Source organism: Simochromis diagramma, unplaced genomic scaffold (genome assembly GCF_900408965.1).
Source record: "Simochromis diagramma unplaced genomic scaffold, fSimDia1.1 OVJJ01000171.1, whole genome shotgun sequence".
NCBI classification, from domain to species: domain Eukaryota; kingdom Metazoa; phylum Chordata; class Actinopteri; order Cichliformes; family Cichlidae; genus Simochromis; species Simochromis diagramma.
In genome coordinates, this window is record NW_024387222.1 from 560,778 (window position 1) to 585,449 (window position 24,672).

The 24,672-nt window shown below is 43.2% G+C and overlaps 1 protein-coding gene across 2 annotated transcripts in view; it reads left to right on the forward strand.

The window, feature by feature from the left end:
- LOC120746560 (collagen alpha-1(XIV) chain-like) overlaps positions 1 to 24,672 on the forward strand; it is a 160,301-nt gene that overhangs the window by 107,722 nt on the left and 27,907 nt on the right. For both annotated transcript variants that reach the window (XM_040051980.1, XM_040051981.1), the window contains 11 exons: positions 2,464 to 2,613; positions 5,682 to 5,756; positions 10,204 to 10,343; positions 13,259 to 13,382; positions 15,431 to 15,574; positions 15,747 to 15,911; positions 16,084 to 16,122; positions 17,216 to 17,354; positions 17,625 to 17,767; positions 18,009 to 18,118; positions 23,367 to 23,525. In XM_040051980.1, the coding sequence (XP_039907914.1) occupies positions 2,464 to 2,613; positions 5,682 to 5,756; positions 10,204 to 10,343; positions 13,259 to 13,382; positions 15,431 to 15,574; positions 15,747 to 15,911; positions 16,084 to 16,122; positions 17,216 to 17,354; positions 17,625 to 17,767; positions 18,009 to 18,118; positions 23,367 to 23,525 (1,388 nt within the window). The remainder of the gene's footprint in view (positions 1 to 2,463; positions 2,614 to 5,681; positions 5,757 to 10,203; positions 10,344 to 13,258; positions 13,383 to 15,430; positions 15,575 to 15,746; positions 15,912 to 16,083; positions 16,123 to 17,215; positions 17,355 to 17,624; positions 17,768 to 18,008; positions 18,119 to 23,366; positions 23,526 to 24,672) is intronic.

The window sequence follows — 24,672 nt, forward strand, 5'->3', positions numbered from 1 at the left end:
CTTCTGCCAAAGGTTTCTTCCAAGTGCTTGCTTATAGGGGTCCATTTGACTGTTGGGGTTGTCTCTGTGTTACTGTAAGGTTTACATTACCAGGTAAAGTGCTTTGTTTAGGTTGGTGCAGAACTTTTATAACTGCAGTTGATTAAGACTGGAACAACACACCTGCAACTGGAGTCAAACAAGGATCATTCCACTGTTCATTAATACATGCACAGTACAAACAAATTCAGATTTACAGGAGGACATGTCCTCTCGGTGGAAGTCAGATGTAAAGCTTATAAGTAGCAGCTAGTTGTGGTTCTCTGTTGCTTCTTGCTTCTTACCCTGACTTTGGTGCTGTGATGATCCCTAAAAATAAAAATCTAATAATATCTATTGGTTCTAAAAACATGATCAAGGATTACAAGATTCCCACAGAGAGTGGGCATTCTTGCTAACAGTGTAGAAGTTCTCCAAATGCATATTTAAAGGAACGGTTTTCTAATACATGGTTCACCTATGATCCTTTTCTAAATGGAACCAAGTAGATCGTGTCCTTATAATCAGATATAATATGTCCACTAAAATCCTGCGTTTGTCCCTTACATCCCTCACAAACATGTCTTTATTTAGAATTCCTCTTTAGCTCTGCACTTCCTCCACTACAGAACAAATTGGCTGCAAGGCCTTATTACAGCATTTTGATTGGCCGTCAGAGATGGTCCCCAAACCAATATTAACTTGATGTTCTAGGAAGAAAAACAGCCACATGGCGACAGCAGATACACTTTCACATTACCTCCAGTGTCTGTTAAACTCTCCTGAAACTCTGCAATTTATTTATGAACTGATGAACTTTAATGTGTTCGTACGTCAGCTGCCAAACAGGCCACTGCACCAAAGTCACCTCTGTGAAGCAGCCTTATGCCTATAAAAGTCATTTCCTCAGTTATGATTCTGTGCAGCCACCAACAAAAACAATAGTTCTTTGTCTGACACTGAGAACACGTCCAAATAGCATCAAACAACAGATGGTCTGGCCCTGAATCGATTTTAAACATCCACCACTCAGTCAGCACCTCAAAGCTAAGACTAACTTTTAATACAGCCGTCATCCACCAAATAGGAAAGTAATAGCTGTTATTCATCACCTTTAGGCGTCCAGCAATAACACTGGCGTCATTAACGTCACATAAAAGGCACAAATTCCCCCGTGTCTCCTCGGGGAGATCCAATGTATTGGTTCTCTCAACACACAATGAAGCTAAATAATGACTTATGTTAGAACAGCTGGTAAATAATTACACCTGCTGCTGAGAATGGGGGAAATGTGTGATTATCCTGTTTTATTATTGAACAGGCTGGAATTTAAAGGGAGTGGAGGGAGGTAAATTTAGGGAATAGCGTATAGAAAGAAAGACAGAGTGTAAAGTGTGTTTTCATACATCCTCCTGCAGGACAGAAGGATTTACCATGTTCAGCTAGAATTTACAGAAACAACTCTTTGATCTTTTCCAGCACAGGATCAATTCTTCACCCTTATTATGGTCTTATCCCAGTTTAGCTACACAGGAATGTTGTGGTGCATTTAGGCGTCTCATAGGTTCCTCTGCCTGATGACTCCCTCACAGCTCGAGCTTCCAGCCATCATCAATGTGATTAAATCATGTCACAGATTATATGCAGTATTACTCATAGTGGCACTTCTGGCATGGATTCTGAGGGATTAAACTCTATTTGATGATGCCTGAGGATAAAGGAGCATTTATGGGTTCAGTGACCTTCGGTGCAGAGGTGGCGAACTCCAGGCCTCGAGGGCCGGTGTCCTGCAGGTTTTAGATCTCACCCTGGGTCAACACACTCAATCAAATGATTGGTTCATTACCAGGCCTCTGGAGGACTACGAGACATGTTGAGGACTTAATTTAGCCAAATAAATCAGCTGCGTCCTGCTGCTGCTCACATTGGTTTGATTCACTTGACTTGACTCCTTGACTTGACTTAAACTGAGATTTTTCCACCCATACACTCCCACCTGTGTAGTTTCGTGGTGAGCTTGTCCCATTATCTTTGCACTCGATGCCTCTTTAAGTCATTAAAATGTTCCACCAGTTCCCTGTAATGAAGTGAATGCTTGGTGTTTCATGGATAACAGGTTTTTTCTTGGAAAACTGTTTGACATGTTACCAATGGACCCTGACTGTTAGGATGGAGTGAACAAGTACAACAGGAAGGTGTTTGATTGGTTCAATAATTGGATTTGATTCATCAATTATTAACAAACCAAGCGAACAGTAGCATCCTAATGACAACAAAGATAAATAAATGCTTTCATTTTCAATCTGTGACAACGTGCTGGGTTTACGATGTGTGCAGATTGTTCTACACACTTGCATGTGCATGCACTTGCTTTTATTTCTGCATGTGACAAATACAGAATCATTTTTGAGAAAGATAAAAGTGTTTTTTGTACTTTTGTTGCAGGCAGCCAGAAGCAGGAGACGAGACTGAGCGGGGGAGCGAGCAGGCACTGTTTCAACAACCTGAAGCCCAACATGCAGTATAAGATCAGCATCTACGCTCAGCTGCAGGACGGGACCGAAGGGCCTGCAGTCACCACCGCTGAGAAGACACGTAAGGACCTGAGCTTTGAACACACGTGTCATTCACATGTTGCAGCTCCACGACTGGATTTCTCCTGCTGCTGCTATTTTAAGATCACTGCACAGAAGCCTCGTTTACATTTACACTTGTGTGTCTCTGTGTGTGCTGGGTTGCTTCCACTCTTTCAAATTGGGCACACTTATATATTGCATGCCATTGCACAAGATCTTAATTTCTGACGCCAGTGGCCAACGTTTATCTGTTGCCAACGTGTCCATTTATCCCCGGCTAAATATTCAACAACAGTGTAATGAGGAGCTAAAAGGCTTTTAAGAGTGCAAATATTTCACAGTAAATGCATTTGTTGAGGGTTTCTCCACACCCCCAGAAACTCTTGAAATCAATGCCTCAAATAAGCTTAAAGATTTATTTTTAAATCTTAAAACGTTGATACTTTTCAGAATATAACGAATCGTGTTTTGTGATGCCAAAGTTTAAAATGTAAAACGTGGTCTCCAGGTTGCTGAGAGCTGCTGCCGTGTGTATTTTGGGCAGAAGGTTTTTCCAACTTGGCTTTGTGGGACTCAAAGCAGTGATCGCCAACACAGGACTGAGTCAGGCAGCTCCAACAAGGCAGGCTGCAGCAGTCCCCTACATTTATTCAGCAGTTGCAGATACAGACAAAGAATAGTTTGCATTAATGTAAACACAGCAAACAGCTGGTGTAGAGAGAGCACGTGGGAATTCATGTAGTTTCATTGAGTTCTGATTGGTTATATGTTGGTCGTTCATCATGTCTCTGGAGAAACAAAAGAAATCCACTGACAACAGCTGTGCTGCAAATATTTATTGTAATCGTCAATATCAGCCTAAAATTTCACAATCCCTACATGACCTTTGTGTGGAGACTGGCCACTTTTATTTCTGATAGGGAGGCATGTGTGTAGTATTTCCCATTTAGTGTGAGACAAATGTTTCAGAGCAGCCGCTCTGTTCTTTTTCTTATTTGTGTGTTCTATGAGAGAACTAATGTGTACGACCGTAATGCCGTCGCTCAGTCATTCTCAGGCTCGTTTATTTCGACCACAGACAGAGGACTGAAAACTTTGGCTGCCTCTAAGGTTGTCAGATCTGCAGCCAATTTGAAGCTGAAAAACTGGGAAATCCTGTAAACTGCTTTTTGATGTGCAGCGTTTCGCACAAACCCACTCGTGCACTCACCGCCGACACATCCAGAAGTACTTTGCCTCCTCCATTCGATCTGCCAAACGCCCGTTTTAAAAGCGCCCTTACATGTGTCATAATAACAATATAGCAGAAGCACACGGCGGGGAAACACACACAATTATACACAAACTGCTGTCAGCTGTCATCGGTTTAAGAAGAAGCCCGGTCCGGGCTGGGAGGACGATCACGTCATTTTCAACATAAAACATCTTTTATCCTCGCCGGAGCGCCGAGTGCTGAATCCTCTTCCTTTTCAGGATGAGCCTTTTGTTCTGCAGCAGCAGCCCCAAACACTAATCAAGACCCACTGTCTGGAGACGGGAGGGTGACGGGGTGGGTGGGCTGTTGTTTTATTTTCAATGAGGCCCGTGTGCAGTAAATTCACTACTCGCTTTAGTTACGTTCAGCTGTATTCAACACTTTAATCACCAGCTTCACTGCAGAGATGAAGAAGTTTTAATCAACTGCTTTGAGAGCGCGCACACGTCAGCGTGTCTCACGTGTCACTTTATAAGATCCACCGTGTGTTGAAGAAGCGCTCGAGATCACAGCCAAACCTGCGCGACGGTGCAGTTTTAATAACGAGCCGACCAAATAACTGGATACAGGTTTGTTTTCAGTCAACACAGCTGCCAGCAGCCGTGCTGTGAGACTCGCAGGGTTCCAGATGGATGCAGATATGTGCGTGCTGTTTTATCTGTTTTCCACTGTTATTGCAGCAATAGCAGTATTGATTTAGTAACGGCACTTGATTAGTACATTCAGCAGAGGGTGTAAAAAATACAATAAAATGGATAAAATAAAAGTTTTTGGAACTGCAGGCAAACTCAGTTTCTGATAAATAAAAATGGCGACGCCCTGCTGATGAGAAGTTATTTGGCTAACCTCCCATTCCTGGTTGTTTCCTCTGCACTGTGTTCAGTTTTACAGTGCAGGCGATGATCACTGGAGGTCCTGCTCTGCTCTCATCTATGTGCACATTTGCAGTTTCAGCTCAGGCCCACAGACCAACTTTTACTTTGAGCACTTTTATTGTTCCTGAGGTCGCCGCGAGTAAACTCAGAGGTGAGCAGCCTGTTTCCTTTGCCAACTGTCTGCAGTGCGCTGAACTTTTTTGCAATATGTGCGTGAATGTTTTCATTCATCTGTTAGCAGTGCTACACAATTATAATGGGAGCACAGTGTTTCCTAAATCAGGCTGCTGATCTGAAAGCTAATTTCTGTGGCAAACGAAAACGAGTGAAGTGAGAATGACGAGCCGGGAGAAAAGCATAGTTCAGAGGCGGCACGGAGACGAGAACCCGCAGAATTGAAAACGGGACAAAGAAAATATCCACAGAGATACAAGAAAGAATGTTCCCTCCTCAAAGCTAAGCAGACATTTGTTTGCTTGAAGCTGCTCCCCTCTGTACCGCAGCTCTGCAGTGAGCCTCCACAATGATTTATTGCTTTGTTTTGATGCAAATGAAAGCCAGAGCCTTTCCTCCAAATGACTATCCCCATCGCTGCAGGCAGCCACTACTGAATGCTCCCTACCTGCCATCACAAGTAATTCTCAGCCTCAGGTAGCTGATTTACTGCCTAAACAGCGCTGAGTGCATAAACGCACAAAGACGCTCAAAGACACACGTAGAATACAGGCAGGAAGTCGAAGGCAGAGACAGTGGGAGTGCGCGTTGGACCGCAGCTAACACTGTGATCAGTGCAGCAAATTATACATGAGCTGAATGTAGTTACTGTACACGTTTGGGCCATACGTGAGCGCTCTGTGCAGTTTCACCGCGTGTTTCACTCAGGGTCATGTGGCACACGAGGGTTGTTTTGTGATAGTTACAGGCTGTCACATCCTCATGTGTTTGTTTGTTCTGCAGTACCCGTCCCGACCCCACCACCCACCAAGCCCCCGACCACCACGCCTCCACCCACAATCCCTGCTGCCAAGGAAGGTAGGAGAGCAGTTTCTAATACTGTTATTGATCGTCTCATCTGTCGATCTCTTTATGTTGATGTATTGTTGTTGATGTGTTTGGGTGACATCAGGCTGCATCCAAACAGCTTCTTTTATTTCTTTCTTTTGCTCAGTTTTCAATAAATATGTATAAATATTTATGTATTCTAGTTTGACTTGTTTGTTTTTATGAAACGTTTTGCATAACCAGCTTTCATATTCTGATTTGTAGCAGGAGACCTTTTATTATTTTATAGGTGTGCAGTCAGATATGTCAGTGGCCCCCAGCCCCCGGTACCGGTCCGCGAGTCGTTCGGTACCGCGCTGCGAGATTTGAGGCTCGGGTGTGAAATTTATGGCTTTCAGAGTTTTTATCGTTAACTTGGTTTCCCTGGGTTTTATTGTGTCTTATTTTGAAATAAATATTTACGCGTTACCATAGCGACCAGAGAGCATTAAGGGGCAGAGAGGAGGACGTTACTCTCAATGTTGTTGGTGCATTTCAGGAGGACGCTGCTAATAAAGTTACACAATTACACAGTACATCCACGTTTACTATTATATTTACAGAGACAGTTTTTGTCGTATTATTTTATTTTGTTGTATTTATCCGCGACACCTTAAAGGCCGTGAAGATAGTGTGTGACATGAAACCGGCCCGTGGCCGCTGTGATATGTGACACGCTGTCTGAGGTTGGCACGATGACTTTTTCTTTATTAACATGACTGAAGTCCAGGCACTAACGTTTTGTACAATTCACTTGATAAGTGGAGGACAGTGGGTGGATAGACTGTACTGTAGTATTTTATGTGTGGACTGTGTACCACGATTGGACGAAGCCTGGCTGAGTCTGGAAAGTGAAGCCAGAGGCTCGAAGAGGCTTTTCGGGGACCTGGTGGTGTTTCAGCTGCGCCCCCACAGACAGCTGTTCAGAGACTCCTGCTTCACTCACGATCCTCTCAGTTCACAATAATTCAGCTGTTAGATGCTGTGATTGTCAGTGTCACATCTCTCCACCCGTCAGATCCACAAAGTGCTGCACAAGCCAGTTACATTATCACACAGCAAAGACGATGGTTTTGTAACCTGGTAACAAGAGTTTGAGATAAGTTCACGAGCTCTTTCCTCATCTGGCAGCCATAGTTACCAGTTACCTTTATTTACTTCTTATTTAATCTTACAATGTGGAGAATGGATCTTTGAAAGGCAGAATCTTCATTCGCTGCACTTAAGTTAAGTTAAATATAATCTCTCTGTACTTGACACGAGCTTTAAATAGACTACCAGGCGAGCGTTAAATGATGCACTTAATCTTCAATTTAAGGCCAACTGTTGCCTTTTTCACTCGGTGCTTTGTTTGTTTCCTCGTGTGGACGACATTGAATAGTTGTACACTCCACTGGAGCGCCGTCAGAATAATAGCATCGCGTGAATGTGAATGAATGTCAAAGATGTAATGAAGAATATTCTCAACGAGTCTAAATGATGACTGCAATTAACGCAGAACTGCAGCTTCCACACAGCCACAAGACACTAGAGCCATTACAGCTAAAGAATTATAAAGTACCACATAATCGGCCAGAGGAATTCAGTGTGCGGATAGCTCTGAACATTAGTAAGGGAAGCTTCATTTTACCATGGAAATGTCTTCATATCAGACAACACTGCAGATCGCCCTCATCCTCACAATGTGAGAGTGTCTCAGGTCAGGTTTTATCCTCAGATCATCTTTGCTGGGACAGAAAACATGTATATCAATGACACTGTTACAGGAAATATAAACCCAATCTGCAGCTACAAGCTGAAACCGATAAACAAATAAATGCATAAATACTTCCGTTCATTTTTAAAGTATAATTATTTGATAGACGTCCTGTGAAGTATTTTGGGGGCAGAGTTTGATCCATATGCCCACCGATCAAATGTCACTCGTTAAAGAAGCAAATCTGCAGCAAAGTCTGAAACTTGCTGTAATTTCTAATGAGATCAGCTTCAGAGACATATCAGGCTGAGAGTCTCAGTAGACTTTCTCTTGATGTCACAGACAGTCAAAATGCAGACAAGCTCACTGCACTATAGAAGGAAGTAGGTCTCCTATTGGCTGCTTTTTGGGGTTCATGTCACTAAAAGCCAACCTTGTTACAAACTCATCCTCACGCTGGCCGGGCAGGAGAATGAGAGCTGAACAAAGAAGAGCAATGCTTCTCAGCTCCAATAACAACACACACAGTAACATGTGACACACAGTGTGTCTGACGTCAGTGTAATTATAAACCGAGCGAGTCTTGGATCTGTTACAGCGGTTCTCATTCTTCTCCTGCCGTCACCACAGAATCACCAGCTTCACTTTCAAACTGCCACAAAAGGTTTCATCACCTCTGAGAGAAGAAAAAAGCACTAGCAGGTGAAATGAATGAGTCTTATCTGTTATCAGTTATGTAGCATGTGCAGCAGGTTAGTGTGATTGAGGACAGACGTGGGAACAAGTGAAGCGTGTTGAGAAGATGTAAGGAGTACTTTGAGGAGCTGAAGAGCATCGAAAATGAGTGAGAGAGAGAGAAGAGGATGGATGGAGGACAGTAAATCAGAAACCTGTCGTGGACCTCTGCATCCACAAAAGATCCACGACGTCCTTTCATTCCTGAATAAACCAGATTAATCAGAGCTGACCTGAAGAATCAATCCAGAGAGACCCAAACACGAACATCGACAGCAGCATGAGCTCGCTGCTTTATCTCACCATTAACAAGCGCTCTCCATGGGACAGAGCAGAAATGTAGTAGTAAGAATGCACCAGCATAGACTCACTCTGCTTTCACGACACATTTATTGAACAAAAACAGAGAAGGATGCTGTTCACGTGCTGTCGGCATCAGCGAGGAACAAATAAGGACACATTTACACACAAATGAAGACCTGTGGTGATTTAGAGAGAAACAGAACGATCTGGACCGAGTCAGAAAGAATCCACTGACAACTAAACGAAATAAAAGCAATAAACCTTTCGGCCGCCCTGCACATAATGTGGAAATGTGCTTTCTGCATAAATCTTATTTGTGATGATCCAGAAAATTCAGAGGAATGATCACAGAGATCAACACATTCAAATCATTCTGGCTGACGAGGAGAACAGTGGGTGTTTCCTCCTCACGTGTTTGATTACAGCTTCCTCTACAGCCCCGGCAGGTACGCTGCGGCAGGTACTTAGGAAACACTTCCACATGTCCCAAATATGGGATTCATAAAGTATTTCTTATCTCATCATCGTCTCATTTCAGTTTTTTCATCACTAGATGTGCACTAGCTTTATAAAGAGCAGCATCATCTGGTCCCTGCTCAACCCTGAATAGGATAAAAGATGAAGAAGAGGAAAGGATGACTTCATCTTTTTACATCTTTCATCCAGTTTCTCCACATTTGATAAATTCTCTTTGAATTACTGCTAATATTTCAGTTGCATTTGATTTGAAATATGTTTAATTTGTTCAGCAACTCTCTAAAAAAATCCACACATCTGTGGGTGGAGTCAAAATGCTGTAGTTCTGTACAGTGTTATGCCACAAGGGGGCGCTATACTGACAACAGAAAACAAAAAACAAAATCACTACTATCGCACTAAAGGTTAGAAACACAGTTCCACCTTGAAAGCTTGTTAGGATGACAGTAATGTGTAATACCAGCATAAAACTAAATCTCTCTCCTGCTTTCAGCTGCTGTCAATGCTCTGCAACCACCTGCAGTTTTGACAGCAGTGAACCAAAGTGTCCTTACAAAGAACGGGTGAATAATTCTAACAATCAACTTACAAAATATTATATTTGAGCAAAATAGCAATTTGAGTTTCACTCAATCTGTATTCAGACTTCAGAACAAAGTCAGTTTGATTCCTCCTGAGATGTGCTTATTAAATGCTTGCAATAAACAAAGAGTCGAATGCCGGATTGAAGCCGTCTGCAGATCAATGTGGCGCCGGCTGACCCTTAAATAGGGTTTGATTAGAGGAGAGAAGGAAGTGATTGGAATGACTTTCGAAGAGCAGCAGAAGCAGCTCTGTGTTTTGCATTTAATGTGTTTCAATCGTTTACAAGTCGAAAGCTCTTTGAGTGCAATTAATCACAGGATTGCTTCACTCACAAGCTGCTTTTATTCATCGGTTTCTAAATGAAGCCAGTTTGTTTATTTGCACGGCAATAAAGCGAACAAATGAAAGCAAGTGGATAAATATGTGTTTTTAATGATAAATTATCCTTCAAAGTAAGTAAAAGAAAGCCAATCAAATGTGATCACAATGAACGTTCCAACAAAACCCTTCAATCAGCTATTTTCAAGCTTCCATACAGCAGACTCACAACTTTTTACTTATTCCCATTTGAAGTGTTGCCTTTGTGAGTCAACCAGTTGCTGTTGTTATGTTTACTTCATGTTTCTCTGTCTCCTCGTTCAGTCTGTAAAGCTGCCAAAGCAGACTTGGTCTTCCTGGTTGACGGTTCCTGGAGTATCGGAGATGAAAACTTCCTGAAGATCATCCGTTTCCTGTATAGCACCAGTGGAGCTCTGGACCGGATCGGCCCGGAAGGCACACAGGTACCACCGAGGGCGACGTGTTAGCCTTTAGCAAGCAGTTCTCTGAGAGCTTTGGCGTGTGTTGCTTCTGGTAGCTCTCCAGCGCCGTGCTTTGACTGACAGGTTGTTGACAGACGTGCCACAGAAATACCAGAAAAACAATGACTTGATGGGAAAATGTGCACTTTGCCCGAGGCACAGCAGGCTCCTCGTCCTCACTGTGGATGGTGGAGGTTTGCCGCGCGCTGCTTTGGCAGCACAATGAAAGAGATCATCAGTGGTGATGTCAGCGCTGACTGTGGGTGGGGCCATCTACAGCCCACTGCACATACCACACCTGTTTTATCAATGTGTGATACAAATGCAGTTTGCAGAAAGTGCTTTAGCAAAAATATAGATATATTACAAAAATGCGTCTATTATTGGTATGAAGGTATGTTATGAATATGCTATAAGTTTGTACAGGCTGTGAACAGGATATAAATATGAGGACTATACAGAAATATGAACTATACAAGTTCTAACAGTTGTAGAACTATAATTATTATTGTACAGAGTGATTGTCTGTACAGCAGCTACAGTGAGATATGTGGCTCCTACAGAGGTTCTATAACGTGCTGGTGGGTCAGTCCGTGTTATTATTGTGTGTATGAGGGTCCAGTTGTTTGTTTTTGTCCATTGTGTGTGTGTGTAGGTGGTTGTGGGTGTGTTTAGTCCATGAGTTTAACGTGGGTCAGATGTCAGGAGGCCGAGGAGTCTGACAGCTGTAGGGAAGAATCATCTCAGCAGGCTTGAGGTCAGGTGACTGTTCGTACGTCAGAGAGCTTTTACGTAAACGTATCCAACAACTATCCAAGTAAGCTCACACAGTGTGGAGATAAACAGCAGTGACCCCAGCAAAGCTGCTTCCCTCTCCATCACTGCTGCTCCTCCACCCTCCACACATGCAGGGACCGTCCTCTCACCTGTCTCACGAAGAAACCACAGCTGGATTCATCATTCATCATGAATCCATTGGTTTAATTCCCATCTTTATAGTCATGATTCTCAGCAGTTCTATTATTATTATTATTATTATTATTATTATTATTATTATTATTATTACTGTCGGCCTGTGTAAGACGTGATTGTCTGTAGCTGTTAATGTGGAGACGTTTGTTCTAACGAAGACCATTTCACTCATGATGTAGCTGCATATTTAAATCGGCCTGTTTATGTTTGCCAACACTACCATTGATACATCACAGCTGATCATATGAAATCAAAATCATCTTTGTGGACAGACTTAAAGACCGCGCGCTATGAATTTTCTTCTTACCAGATCACATTTGATTTTTCATATCTTCACTATTGTGGGACGTGACAGGAATAAGACTACCACGTGCACAGAGCGGCCTCCTGGGTAATTCAATTGTAAAAACTCTTTAATCTTAAAGATTTGATTTCTCGTGGTTGTTTCTTTGGCCTCGCTCGGACCTCTTCATCTAAATGAGTTTCCCCGTCATCTGTAGGAGCGTCTGATGCACTGTAGATGCAAAGAAAAGGGAAACTTTCCAGGACAAACTAGAGAAAGAGAACAAACTGTTTACATACAGCAGTTTTCTCCCAGTTGAGCTAAACCTCTTTTTCACTCCTGTGTTCAGAGTCTCGGTGTAGCGAATCAGCACCAGCGCCAAGTTTCCTCTGAGCTGCTCTCATTTTGATTTTTTGTTATTTACAAATAAAGAATGTTCCTGAGTGGTCTCCCAGGTGGCCACAGCCCACTTCACTCATGAAACAGCTCATTTGCACGCTCTGTGTTACAGCTGCTCACGTGTCTGTCAGTGCTCCTCTTTCCTCCCCGTTCAGCTCCGTTCAGTCACAGTGGCATCAAGTATCGGCTCAGTTTGTCTGAGCTTTAGAGAACATTGTACATGCTGTCTTTAAATGCTGTGATATACTGTAGAACAAGCGTGTATGTGACAAAGTAAACAAAGCGTTCCAGGTGGAAGAAAACAACAAAACAGAAGGTAAATATGAACGTCAGCATGATTTTATGAAGCAGTCGAAACTAAGAGCTGTGGCTCTTTCTGAACAACAACCTGGATGTCGATCAAAGTAACTGAAAAAATCAAATCTGCCCTAAAGAGGGTTAAACAGGCTCTCACTAGCAGCTCAAACACACTGCCAGACTGATCCACTGGTGCTGGCCAAGAGCTCGCTGAGTGCTCCACCCAACTCACTGATTCCACAGCAAGAAGTACCTGAGGCAGCGAGCAGCAGCACACAGCCACCCACAGCAGGTTCAAGCCAGGAACAGATGGAGAAGGAACACAAACGTTTTGATCTGCAGTCCAAACAAACAAAAAATAATTGCTTAAAAATATATAGCGTGGGGTTAATGTACCTCACTGTTTTAAATCATCCCATCTAACACAGCCTGACTCTTTGCCCGCTGCAGGCGTATCATCCACCCGTATTATCTCATACTTTATTATTGAAAACAAAACTCTATCCTCCATTTTTCATAGTTTTTAAATGTAATAATTCTTAAAGACCTGTCCAGTAATAACCTGATTCGTTAGGAATGATTTTGACGGGAGAATCGAGGCTCTCGTTGCAGCGGTGTAACCCTCCTCCGTCTCCATCCTGGGCATCATTATCCTTCTCTGCTCTTTGTGGTCGTTACAGTCGCTCTGTACCAGCCCGGGCTGTGATGCTGATCACGTGTGGTTTCAAATAGAATCACGGTTGTATAAAAGTAATACAAACATGATGCTCACTTTCTAAATGATGACCCCATTCGAGTCTAAAAGGAGGATTCATGGAGATCAGCTTTTCTGTATTCGGTGACGGTGCTTCTTCTCGTAGTCTCCTCCTAACCCTCGTCTCCTTCACCTAACAGTGGCCTACTTCCTCTTTTGGTTTATTAGCTACGTTCATGTGTTTTGTGACAGGTGGCTATTGCCCAGTTCAGCGACGATGCCCGGACAGAGTTTAAGCTGAACTCCTACAGTGACAAGGAGGGTCTGCTGGACGCCATCAACAAGATCTCCTACAAAGGAGGAAACACTAAGACAGGTGAGGACGCGCACAGCATGCAGGCTGCTGCTTTTCTGTGAAAGCACTGCGTATGAGTCACTGACGCTGGACGAGCGTGCTGCTGGAGTCTGCTAGAGTTTCAGGATGACAGATGTTGGCGTGCGCGCTTGAAGCCGGTGCGATACAGTGTACGAATGTATACAAGCTGTGCGACTGTGACGGATCAAATCCGTCTTTACCGCGGCAGAAATAATCTCTAAATCTGAGAAAGACGTCTGGTCGAGACAAATCCACAGTGTAACGTGCACACGCTCAACCTAACTCCCTCGTGACGTTATCAATGCTACTGAGCAGGAGGCGACCGCAAACAGAAAATTAAATCACTGTGGAAAAGTGTTGTCCTCTCGGCTCTGTGTCAACATGCGTGTGTGCAAGTCGAGCGTGTTCATGCATAGTCTTATTCATGGATGTGTGTGTGTGTGTGTGTGTGATGAGAGGAAGTCTGCAGGGAAGCAGTGAGAGTCATTAATCGCTGTTTACAAAGCAGCGCGGGCGGTTTCTCCTACAGGGATGAGACTGAGGAGAATAGATTTGTAACAGCGTCACCGGTGGGGAGGAATTCTCCCACTGCTGATGCGTTGCTGTAAAACACTAATCCTCCGTTTCTCACAGGAAGCAACAGTTTCTGGGATCGCCGCGTTGCAATTAGCAATGTGCTTTCTGTTGTTTCCAGAGGCCTAGAAAACGTCTGATCTCTGGATGTACTAACGGCCGTGCAGCAGCCTCACATCCAGGCAGGTGCTCATGGATTTGTTAATGACTCAGTCAAGCTGTGGTTTAAGGTGTGGGTCTGAGTAAATATACAGAAAAGAGACAAAAGAGGCTCAGTAGATGATCATTATTTGACTTTATGGGTTTTTTTTCCATTTATGCACTAAAGACATAAAGTGCACTAGTTCCAGTCCCAAAACCTTTATCCTGATTCTTAAGCAACATGAAGACGCGGCGCCGAGAAACGTCATGACCAAACACCAAAGAAGAAGACACAAATCAAGAAACGGCTTATAATCACAATATATAACATAAATAGCAATAATAATACTACTAAAAATATAGTCGTCTTCATCATTGCTCATTATGTTGGTCGTTGCTTTGTTAATTCTGCAAAATGAAATGAATATTAAAGCCTATGAAACAAATATTAAGCAGTGGAAAAACCACATGAGCCTGTATGAGCACATTTATAAGGCATGAAAAGAACAGAAACATTCAAATAAACATCTAAATATTAATATGTGATGGTAACTGTTGGTAGTAATGTGTAAAATTTGATCATAGTTGAAGAGTGTGAGTAAGTCGGGGGTCCCGGGTGTCTGGTGGGTGTCTGAGCCTGCAGCGCAGTGGCTCTGCAGAGTGGGGGGGGGCCCAGCCTTAGATGTTGAGCTGGTCCTCCAGCTGCTGCAGAAACATGAATTCTCTTCACACATTCAGTGAAACTTGTGATGTGATTTCCCTGGTGGGACGCTCTGATGCAACACTCTCTGATGTTCCTGTACATCAGCAGGGCATGCATCAATAATCGTGTCCTTTCATCACGATTAATGCTACAGTTTGGAGTCAGATCTTCATCCTGCACTGATGAATAATTAGCATGAAATTTGAAATTAACTGATCGTGTCAAGTTTATGTCGTACAAACCCTTAAGCTTCCTTTCTTTCATGTTTTTAATAGTTAACACTGTAAACAAGGATCCTCTGAAGCTGATGGTGTTGCAGGATTTTCTGACTTCCTCTCAGAATAATGTCTGCCACACCGGAGACTGCAGCTGAAAATTGATTAATTTTGATTTCCCATCACTGCCAAGTCCGCTGTGACAGACCTGCAGCTCCGCTAATGACTTTTTTAACCAGAACAGATGGTGTGAAGTCAAATCAGCATAATAAAAAAATCCTCTGGTAATAGACATGTTGTTTCAAATAACTCGTCTGCTGCTGTTTCTCAACTACTGAGAATACGAAGCTAAAAAATTGCTGTAAAAGTAGAATATTTGGAGTTATTGGAGATGGTTGTTCTGTCTGCTCACTCAGGTCGAGCCATCCAGCACGTGAAGAAAAACATCTTCACAGAAGAGGCGGGAGCAAGGAGAGGAATCCCCAAAGTCCTCGTGGTGCTCACTGACGGTCGATCTCAGGATGACGTCAACAAAGTCTCCAAAGAGATGCAGATGGAAGGTCAGTTGTTTCTGTGTGAAGCTCTGAAGACGGCCTAGAGCTGCGGTCTGTGTTACTGGAAGGCCAAACTTCATCTGCCTTTAAAATGTGCAAGAGTCTGCGTTCATATTGCTCCTCCAGTTTTCCTGCAGTTGGAGACATGGATCTTTCTCTCTCTGAATTCCCATCAAAGGTTACATCGTGTTTGCCATTGGCTTCGCTGATGCTGACTACGGGGAGCTGGTGAGCATCGCCAGTAAACCCAGTGACAGGCACGTCTTCTTTGTGGATGACCTGGACGCCTTCAAGAAGATTGAAGAGAAGCTGGTGACCTTTGTGTGTGAAGCTGCAACTGCCAGTGAGTCCCTGACCTGACGTTAGAGCTAAATGTAATCCTGAAGAGATCCCTGCACTGGGCATTATAGAGTAAATTATACAACATGTGGTGCTTTTTCCGTACATTAATAGAAATGGTTGAATGTGGTGGTTTCTAAATATTTGTCATCAAACTCACTTTTTGCCTTTCCCAGCGTGTCCGGCTGTACCGATGAGTGGCAGCACGATGCCAGGTAAGAGCTGGAGCGCTACTGCAGCCAGCCTGCTGTGTCCACGTGTCCACGTGTCTCAGTTATGAGTGCTTACAGAATAACTTCAAATAGGAAACAGAATATAAATCAAGTGTGAGCTGTGGCTTTAATGTGTTTGGATGAACACAATAATGTAAAAGCTCTAACCCTTCATTTCAAACAGTATGGAGAGCCAACACTGCCAACACATGTACAAACAAATAACTTAAACAACTGAGAATGTTGTTCATCAAAATGTCATTAATCATCAACATATCATTCTTTTTTATTATTATATTTAACTTTTCAGAATAAGCTGTTGCTCTGTTTTATTTCTTCTGTATTTTTTCTTTTCATTTTAATACATTTTGAAAAGTTTTTTAGTTATTTGTTTTATTTTAATAGCATAATTTACATATCCTCTTTTTGTGTGTTATGAATAAATACAAAATCAAATTAAATGGTATCTGTTTATCTGACATTTCATGAATAAATAGATTTCTATTGGTTTTTGCTGCATTTATGTTCATTAAAAATGCACCAATACATTTGCTGAATATGAGTAAGGGCCAGTATTTAACAGATGGTGTTTACTGTTGACAGAGACATCTGTGGTATCACATCAATATCTTGCTGGGCGAATTGAAGCTCTGAAAGACAGAACAGGGCAGATATGTTTTATAATGAAGAGCTCTGACAAACAGCAACAACAGCTGAATAAAAGATATTAGACTATTTGTTATTCAAACATCATCATCAGCCCCAGATTTCACAGTTGGCACATGTTTGTATTATATTATATTATATTATTGAGTCACTTTGTTATTTCTTTTTAATTATTTTTATTTTTGGCAGTTTTGGCCCTCTATACTGGTGAAAACTGGTATGTTTAAAATGATTGGCTGAATTAAATATCTTGTATCCTGCTGTCATGTCTTGTATGTCTGGACTGCTTTTTCTGCAGCTCTATATTTCTTTACTTACAAATGTTCAAATACTTCCTCTGAGCTTTTTTGCTGTTTTTCTGCTTGTTGTAACTTGTTGAGAACTCATTGAAATGGTTACAACAGGTGATAATTGCTCCTTGTGTCATCAGGCTTTCGCATGATGGAGCTGTTCGGGCTCGTGGAGAATCGGTACAGCAGCATGTCTGGCGTTTCCATGGTACCCGGCACCTTTAACACGTTCCCCTGTTTCCACCTGCACAGCGACGCGCTGCTGGCACAGCCAACCAGGTACACAGGACACAGTCTCCACGCTCATAAAAATAGCACCTTATTTATTGGAAGCTTCACTGCTGCACCTTGATGGAAGAGACATCATAGCATGTTTTTCAAAGACAGATGAAAGTGCAGCAAATAGCTTCTGGAAGGAGAAGCAAGCTTTGATTTCACCAGCTGAGTATTGACTGCATCCAGAGCCCATAACCCTCACTGTTTGACCTAAAAGAGACATCACCAATGAGGACGTTTACCCGGCTCTGATGTTTTCACCCTGGCTCACAGGTACATCCATCCTGAGGGGCTGCCTTCTGACTACACCATCACCCTGCTGTTCAGGCTGCTGGCCGACACTCCCGAGGAGCCTTTTGCGCTCTGGGAGATCCTCAACAAGAACAACGAACCTCTAGTGGGCGTCATCCTGGACAGTGAGCTGAGACGTGTTTATTTGTTTCCATTTTATTTCTAGACTCAAACCTATCAAAATAAATCAGTGAACACAACATATTTGCCTGATGTTAATGAAAAGGAGAGTCGGGTACAGTGCAAGCTGCTGTTCTACTTCTGTTAAACTCGAGTTAAAATTCTGAACAAGATTGTTGCTTCTTATAAATGTTGTGTTTTATTTGTTGATTTATGTTTTTTTAATTCTCATGTTTCTTCCTGCAGATGGAGGAAAAACTCTGACGTTTTTTAACAATGACTTTAAAGGAGAGTTTCAGACAGTCACCTTCGAAGGGCCGGAAATAAAGAAGCTCTTCTTTGGAAACTTCCACAAGGTCAGAATCACACCCGACCTCCGCTGTCTGTTTGCCTGACACATGGATGATTGATCGTCTGATTGGCTGACAGGCTAGAGAATAATTTGAACTTTAACCCTTAAATATTTACCAAGATGATGTGTGACATAGTTGTTGTACAGTCAGCAGAAATCACACTAGCAAAATATTTTATAAGCAATATGAAAAACACAGTGAAGACCAGTGGAAGCTGGGACAATGTCTGTCTGTCCTGCACATTAACATACAGAGTCTGTGGCCTGATGGAAGCTCCTTTGATAGCTAAATACAGCTGCGTGCAGGTGTGGGAGGTCCTGCAGGCTGCAATCACACGTTGAAGGTGCTTTTAGTTTTTAGGGTGGGGTAAACCGAACCCGCTGACAAACGAACATGTAAAAACAAACCGAGAGCAGATGCAAGAAATAGTTTGTGATGCGTCCAAGAGGGAAAACGTGTTGGTGGAAGTGTTTGAAGTAATACAGGTCTGGTAATATTTTACTGAGATTTTAAGTAAGTAAAGTTTATTTATTAAGCGCTTTTCATAGACAGGCAGTCACAGAGCGCTGAGCATGAAGGGTGAAATAAACAGGTTAAGTGATAAAATGGAAAATATAAGCAATAGAAAGGGTTAAATGTTTAAAAGCGTTGATCAACAGAAGGCTTGTTTGAACAGAAAAGGTTTTATCTGCTTTCTAAAGGATTCCACAGAGTCAACCAATCGCAGCTGTGGTGGTAAACTGCTCCACAGACTGAAAGGCTCCGCCCCCTTTGCTCCAACAAACTCTGAGCCTGTGAGCAGAGGCAACGAGCTGCTGTGTATTTTATGAGAAGCTTGGATTAATAATCTGGGGGCCTGGTCATCTACTGCTCTGTATGTTAATCTACTGGGAGCCAGTGTACTTGCTAGAAGATGTTAGTAGCCTGGCTGCTGCGTTGTGTAGTTTGGAGGTGATGATTGTAGGTGGTCAAACATGCTGAGAAACTTTCCCTTCTTTAAGTCTTATTGGTGTTCTTATGCAGTGGATCGATTAAAATGATATAGATGTTTTTCCTCTGGTTTGTTGACTGACAGTTTCACAGGTTTCTATTGACAAGCTCCGGTCCTTTCCCTCCTTCCCTCCCTGCGCTCGTTCCTCTGCCACGCGAGGCCCTGTCGAGCAGTGTGACAGTAGTGGAAGTCCTGACAGGCGTACTGTAGTTGAGTCATGCCCCGAGCCTGAACCTGCTTGCAGTCGTGTTGTGTTTTTGTCGGCGTGTCAGAGCCGAGGGACGCTGACTGATCTGCTGTCTGCGCGCCGTCAGCAGAGCTTATCCTCCTCACCTTTTCACCCTTTGTTCTGCTTGCTCTGCATGTGTGTGCGCGTCTGCCTCTGCATACATTTTTAAATCCTAGACCAGCATCTGCAGCGCCTACCTGACAAGTCTGTGTGACATTTGTATAGGACTCTGTGATTATGGATCAGACGACTCAAATGATTTGATAGTCAGCTCAGTTTGGCAATTATCCTGCTTTTAAGTACTTTGAAGATTAAAAAAGTCTCCTGTAAGTTCTCAAGTTCAGTTTTTCTTAAACTTTTTCTCAGTTCTTTGACAAACGCAGGATGTGATGTGTTGTAGTGGCTAAAAAACCGACATTAGGAAACATGACTGAACATCTACACTGCACACACTTACTGACAGCACACACATGTGGGCATCCACAGCTTTAAACCTGGTTTACATGTTCCAAAAAAAAGGTTTTAGGTTCTATCTCTTTAAGACCGCCCACTTAAAGATCCCTTTCTTCTGATTGGCTGCCCTCACTGGTTTCCTGTTCTTGAACATCTGGATGTCAGTGACATCATCATGCAGTATGAAGAAATCAGCCCGGCAGTAAAGTTAGAACAGTGTTGCTGATTATTGAAAGCTCATTTCACTTGAGCACCACTTACTCTGATTCTCTGGAGAAGTTGGTCCCCTTTAAACGTGAACTTTGACCTGACTGCAGAGAGATTTCTGTAAATCACAGTCGCTCTATTGCAGATTGTCAGTCTCTATCTACAGTGAGGGACACTGTAGTGCTTTTGGCTGTTCTCACTTTTAAAAACTAGTGACTCTGAAATGTGCAGCGCACCAACGTGGAGTTTGCACCACAGCTGAATAATCGTCTCACGTTGGGTGAAACCACCCCTGACATCAGCAACAACAATGACCTGACACGACCAACCTTAAAATCCTCTCCTGCAGCCAAACTGAACCCAGCTCTGCTCATGCGTGCACATCACTGCCAGCACGTCTCTTATTCAGTGATGATGATTATATTTTGTCAGAATACTTTTGAGACTTTTGCACATTTTCAGTGACCTGTCAGGTGCCTAACAGCTTCTTTTAGCAGCTGCTCGTAAACCTGCTGCTGTGAGCTGAGCCAGAACAAAGATAACAACATGAGAGGAATGTGACGCATGACAGTAACAGCAGCGCTCCTCCAGGTTTACACTGAGCGCTGTGCTCATTGTTTGAACACGTGTGATGGTCCTGGTGATGGTTTTGATCGTTTAGCATGCTGTGAGTGTTTCCAGGGTTTAGTCGCTGGTTTTAGTCGTTTAGTTCGTAGGTGTCGTTCCTCTGCCTGCCGTGTTTTGTGTGTCACGTCTCTACTGTAGATTTTCTTCTGTCTCCATGTTTCATCATCTGTCTTTGCTGTCAGCCGTGTCTCCTTATGTCTGTGTCTCTCTGAGTCACATGCTCTAGTTTTCTGTCTCTGTGCCTTTCCTGTGTCCCACGTTTAGCTACTCTTGTCTCCATGTATTATATTCCCTCTGTTCCCCTTCTTCGTCATGTCTCAGGGTCAAGTCTGCATCTTTGTGACGGTCTCACGGTCTCTTGTCCTGTGTTCAGTGTATTCAGTTTTGCTTCCTCCCCGTCTTGTTATGTCTGATTACTCGCAGCTGTGTTTCCCTCCTGTTTCCATCCCCTCGTTACCCCCACATGTATTTAAGCCCCGTGTTTCCTCTGTCCGCCGTCCTGTCATACACCCTCCCTGCCGCGTGTTTCCCTTGTGCGCCTGTCTAATTCCTAATTCTCAGTTCCAGGTTTGTTTTCTTGTTGTCTAGTTTGCGTTTCTAGTTTCCATGTCCAGGGCGTTGGTTTGTTTTTTTGTGCGTTTGTTTTATGGAGGATTTCCCAGCTGCATGTACAAGTCCTGTGTTTGGGTGCTTCAGTCCTGCCTGCCACACAGCGTCCCGCGACAGACACCTCACGTCATGTAGCCTCTCAGCATCCAGACCAAATACAAACACGGCTGGTTGTAATGTAAAGCAGGATATGAGAGAATAAATGTATTGTTCCTTTACTGCAGTTGCTCTTGTTTCATTATTATTATTATTATTAGGAAGTTTGGGATGTGTAGAAATTCTAGTCCCGTCCTTCCAAATATAAAACGCATGTTAGCTTCAGTGCAACACTTTCAGCTCTTCAGCTGCGGTGACTTCCTTCTCACTTTCTCGCTGTATTAACATTAAATTTAATGTTTAATTCCAAATGCAACACAACATTAACCAAAGTAGACATCAAACTGTCAAAGAACCGCAGATTGATTTCTGCAGTGGAAATGAATCTGACTTTTGCAGGCATTAGTAATCTGAATTATTATAATCATTTTTTTCAACCCATAATTTTGCAGACTATAATTATCTGAGGATGCGAAGCAGCCAGAAAAGTATTTCATCCAACATTAAAATCCCACCTAAAAGTAAAAAAGTGTGTTTATCTCCTGTGATCCAGGTTATTACAGGAGCTTTGAAGGCTTCACAAACGTTCGTCTCCAGCTGTCGGAGAAAATAGAAACATTTCTTCATCCGTGCGTACGTGTCACAGTTTGATGCAGGCATATAGGAACTCAAATTACAGAGCAGCCTTTTTGGGTTTACAGCCTGTTGTCTTTATAGCAGCATGCGTATGTTTTGCATTTTGAGTGTTCGCTCTGCCAGGATAAACATAGACCCTTTTAACAGTTTAATTTGCACTTTTCAAAAGTAGCGAAACACGAACAAACAACTCGGATGGTCCAAAAACAGCTTCTCTGTAAACCGCATCACTTTCACCAACGCACAACAGTGCACTTACAGACGGAGGTCAGTGGGGTTTCAAGGTGTGTTAGTGTGTGTGCATTTGTGTGTACTGCTGCTGTGAAACCAGCAGAGTCGCTGACGGCAGCCTGGTGGTCTGCTGCGATATTGGGAGAGGAGGGGTAATGGTGTCGAGGAGCCACTCAGAGGAGACGGGCGGCGTTTTATCCGCCTCGCAGTTCAGCTCTCGACTGTCCGTGATGGTGACAGTAATACCTGTGTGTGTCTGTGTGTGTGTGATTATAAATAGTGATGTCACTCAGTGAGATAATCTTAGTCTCAGTCTACTCTGCTGGTTTGTGTCCCAGTTCCAGCTCAGGCTGTGCAGCTGCTGTAACACTGTCCTGTGGGAACAGTGCAACGTGCTCCCTGTGGGGTGTTTTTCCTTTAACATTAAATTAATTGGATGTGGCTCATTGTATTATTTTATTCCAGCCAAATATCCTTCACTTCTTTTTTTAACCTTATTAAAACAGTTTATTAGCTGCTGTGTGTTTTAATGCACATTTAAATGCAATTTAATAATAATAATAATTTAATTATATAAGTGCTGGAAACAGTTCAAATATAGTTGCACTCTGTGATATTCTGTTCCTGTTCTGTGGGGCTTTTTAGCCTCACTGGGTGAAGATACAAAGGTCAAAAATCCTCTTTGACAGAAAGAAAACGGCTGAAAGAGGACAGACCTGTGCCTGGACTGGTGACTGAGAGCAAGGAGAAAAGAAAAGACCATAAATAAATTCACATGTGAAGTAAGAGAGAAGTCGTGCGAGGTCTCCCAGCAGTCTGAGCTGTAATGTTAAATCCTTTGAGCTGTTCTTGTGTGTTTAATGTTTGTGCACTGTTGGTGCTCGGTGTTATTCAACTGTTACTGTGTCAGTGTGTGAGCACCGTACTGACAAACATGAAGAACAGCTCGGTCATGTTACGGCTTCACAGGAAGAGGGCGCTGTTCTCCTACTTTCTGCAGGCCGAGACGTCTGCAGGGCTTCTAAATGCTGCTGCTGTTTGTGAGGAGTCATAATCATCACAGATATTAATAATAATTGCTTCTTTATTCACAGCATTTATCACTTGTTTTGCATTCATGTTTGGACCTCTAAAACTTTAAACGAGTGACTGTATCTCTTCCTTCTCTGTAGCTTCACCTCGCCATCAGTAAGACGAGCGCCAAAGTGTTCGTTGACTGCAAGATGGTGTCTGAGAAGACCGTCAACGCAGCAGGAAACATCAGCACTGATGGGCTGGAGGTTCTCGGTAGGATGGTCCGCTCCCGAGGGAACAAGGACAACTCTGCACCGGTGAGAGCAGCAAACTGCAAAGGAAGCTGCTGGTTTGAGCCCCTGCTACCTCTAGTCTGCATGTTGAAGTGTCCTTGAGCAAAATACCGAACCCCTGATGAGTCCATGAAATAGTGAGTGTTGGAAGAAACACTTTGAGTGCTCAAATATAAGAACCAGTTCACACATCGTGGACGTTAGTCTGCTATGAAAACGAAATATCAAAATGTTTCTGTGTGTTTCGGCCTTTTACGTGAGCCCAGAATAAATGTCAGAGTAAATCTCATTCAGTTACATTTAAGGACCCTGCAGTAAGTCAGAGAAAACCCCAAACAATCAGATGACTCCCTGTGAGCAGCACTTGGTGACAGCTGGAAGGACGAACTCCCTTTAAACAGGAAGAAACCTCCAGCTGAGCCCAGCTCACAATGGGGCAGACAAAGATGCACTGTGGGAGCAAACCAGAGAATAAAATTCATTACTAATGGTTAAATGCATCTGAACTGTTGTGACAAAACAACCATTTAGCTGCTGAAAAAGTAGCAAACGAAAACTGTTGTGAGCCGCCAGCCTCATATCGCCTTTGGGCTTTTGGAGCCTTGACGTGACTTTTAAAAAGTTATTGGAAAAAAAGCTCTATGCTGATAAAAAATACTTGCAAAATTCTGCCTAAATATGTATTTTACCTGGTTAATGTGTGTGGGCGGGGCGTGGTCTGCAGCGCCGCTGCAGGGGTGGAGGACTCACCTGAGCGGCACCTGCGATCACGCCTCGCCGCTTTAACGTCTGTGCTCTCTATGCTGTTGTTGTGTTGGTGTGTGTCGGGCTGTGAGCTGCAACGCTACAGCCGGCTGTATGCGTACAGCAACCGTGTGTGTAAAGTGGTCAATAAAGAGATGCTGAAAAGCGTGTTCATGCAAACATCGTCGGGTCTGCAGTGATATGTTTACAACGGGACTTCTGCTCCTGAACCTCTGCGCACAGCGTCTGCAGGTCGGGGCTGTACGAAGTCACTTTCATCTTTACAGGACTGTAAGCTGTCGTCTGTGAGGCGTGAGCGGCGTTTGTTTTTAACATAGTTCATGGAGGAGAACAGCTGCTGACGTAATGTGGATCCGAAGATCCATAATTGACCTACCTGGGGTTGAAAGTCTCCATAAATGCAGGC